This window comes from Populus trichocarpa, chromosome 5 (genome assembly GCF_000002775.5).
Source record: "Populus trichocarpa isolate Nisqually-1 chromosome 5, P.trichocarpa_v4.1, whole genome shotgun sequence".
In the NCBI taxonomy this organism is placed as follows: domain Eukaryota; kingdom Viridiplantae; phylum Streptophyta; class Magnoliopsida; order Malpighiales; family Salicaceae; genus Populus; species Populus trichocarpa.
In genome coordinates this window covers 11,756,984-11,759,404 of record NC_037289.2, presented here as the reverse complement: position 1 = coordinate 11,759,404, position 2,421 = coordinate 11,756,984, and the positions used below count along the sequence as shown (strand labels likewise).

At 37.1% G+C, this 2,421-nt stretch overlaps 1 protein-coding gene across 1 annotated transcript; it reads left to right on the top strand.

Annotated features, from left to right (window-relative positions):
• Positions 1-389: 389 nt before the first annotated feature.
• On the top strand, positions 390-2,090 carry LOC18099567 (lysine-rich arabinogalactan protein 18). Its single transcript, XM_006383482.3, has 2 exons — positions 390-999; positions 1,744-2,090. Exons 1-2 carry the CDS (start codon positions 457-459, stop codon positions 1,825-1,827), a joined length of 627 nt encoding a protein of 208 aa, XP_006383544.3. The 5' UTR covers positions 390-456; the 3' UTR covers positions 1,828-2,090.
• The last annotated feature ends 331 nt before the right edge of the window (positions 2,091-2,421 follow it).

Genomic DNA, 2,421 nt, shown 5'->3' with positions numbered 1-2,421 from the left:
TTTGTTTCTCAAGTTTTTCCCTTTGCCTCATAATAAGGGTATTATAGTCCTTTTACATATAGTTGCACTTTTCCCCCTCAACATTCATTATATAAAACAGAAAAACAGGAGTACTATGTAATTATGAATATGCAAGTTCAATGGTAGAAATCAATAGGTGTATATAGATGAAAGCCTTGGATTTGAGTTGTGACAAAAATAAGGGTGCGATTATAATTTTCTATAGATGGGGATTTAAATAGAAACTTGATTAATAATTTGCCTTATTTAATATGTTTATCAAACGGCTACTAAAGTGGGCCCTTTTTATTAAAAAACGATCTAGATCTACCAAATCATGACCGTTGCGTTTTACTAATGGGCCCTATATATACAGAACTTCTATTGCTGCCAGCCTACATCACCAAGTTCTCATTCTCGATTCTCGCATCCTCCACCTCTCTTCTCTCTTAAAAAATGGATCGGAATGGCATGCTTGGATTGGCACTGCTGTGCATTATTATCGCCGGTGTCGGTGGTCAAGCACCGGCTGCGACACCGACATCAACTCCCGCGACTCCAACAACTCCTGCCGTGCCAGTAGCAGCACCAACAAAACCTACAACACCAGCTCCCGTATCATCACCACCTGCGGCAACACCAGCAGCTTCTCCACCGAAACAGACGGTTTCAGTTCCAGTTGCGGCTCCATTGGCCACACCACCTCCATCCGCGACTCCAGTTAGCTCCCCACCGACTCCAGTTCCTGTTAGTTCTCCACCAGCAAAATCTCCTCCGTCTCCTGAGCCTGTTGCTTCCCCAACTAGTGCTCCACCGGCAAGCACTCCAGTTGCTCCACCGACCGCAGAGGTCCCTGCTCCTTCTCATAGTAAAAAGAAGCCAAAGAAGCACCAAGCACCAGCTCCTGGTCCGGCATTGTTGAGCCCACCAGCACCACCAACGGAGGCCCCTGGACCTAGTGCTGAATCTGTCTCTCCTGGTCCTTCTCTCTCTGACAACGTAAGTCATCATTTCATCTTTATTTATGAGCAATCTTATTTAACATGTTTGATAGGGAAATGTTTGGCATAGATCTAGAACTTAAATCATAAAAACACAGCAAGTTAGATCTAATTTAAGGTTTTTTTTTTTAATGGTATTGAAATTGATATTTAATTAATATATAATTGTCATGTGCTAGGTAAATTTATTGCAGTTCAACCTGTTTTTATTTAAAAAAAATATTAAATCGATATTTTTTATTTGTTTATTTATGATATTATTTTTTTTGAAAAATTAATATTTTAATATATTTTTAATAAAAAAACATTCTTAAAAAACACGTTTGAAAATATTTGCCCAATGATTTAGCAATTTTTTAATTTGAAAATGAATAATTCATTTGTTTCAACATAATGTTGTTTAGTTTTATAACTTTAAAGCATGGGCTCCGAAGATTTTAAATTCGAACTATAAAACCAACCCTAATTTAATTAAAATGGAAAGATCTTTGTTGTCGGAAAAGAGAACGATAATGCTTGTAATGAGATCTCGTTTATGTTTTCCTAAAATTGAGCCGGTCACTGGGCTTCTTGTCAAACATTGGCACGAGTGGCTCACCGGCCGACAACTCTTGATTATATTTCAGAAGACCCAATCATTTTTTTTTTTTAAATTGAACCTCCATTCAATTTAGATCTTTATATATCATGATTGAAGCGAAATTGAGTAATTTGACATTTACTCAATTATTGAATATAACAGAGTGGAGCGGAAACAATAAGATGCTTGCAGAAGATGGCAGGAGGTTTGGCATTGGGATGGGGTCTGCTTGCTTTGATCTTCTAGAGAGAGAGAGGGAGAAGATGTTTTCATCATATTACTTCTGTAATATTATTATTTTAATCTTTTGTCCCCCATGTTCTCTTAATTATTTCGGGCTCATCACATCTGATATATTTTTAATTTCACATTTTTTGGTTAAATTATTTTTGTCACTCCCCGGCTTGCGGTTTGGTTTCGGGGGGTGACGACATTTGCTTTGTATCTCGTAGTTTTCTATTCATTACCTTTATCTTTTTGCGATTATTATAGGTATGGTGATTCTCTGATTTTCTTTTTCTTTTTTCTGCTTTTACTTTATTTAACACCCCTCGTTTCTTGCGATAAATACAAAGTTCATGGCTTCAGGGGATGACTCGAATCAATTTAAAATAGTGATGTCTTACTTTTTCAAAAAATTAAATTGAATTTTGACTAGATCATGAGTTATGGGTTAGGTCTTTCTTTTGTGGGATTGTTGTGTGTAAAAAAACGGAAGGGAAAGCTAAAGCTGCGGGAAAGAAAGAGGGCAAGTGACTACTGAGCACGGAACTGGATTTTGAGTGCAGTTGGCGAGATCTGTTAAAACAAAGAGTAGTCATTTTATGTCTTTTTTCTCGC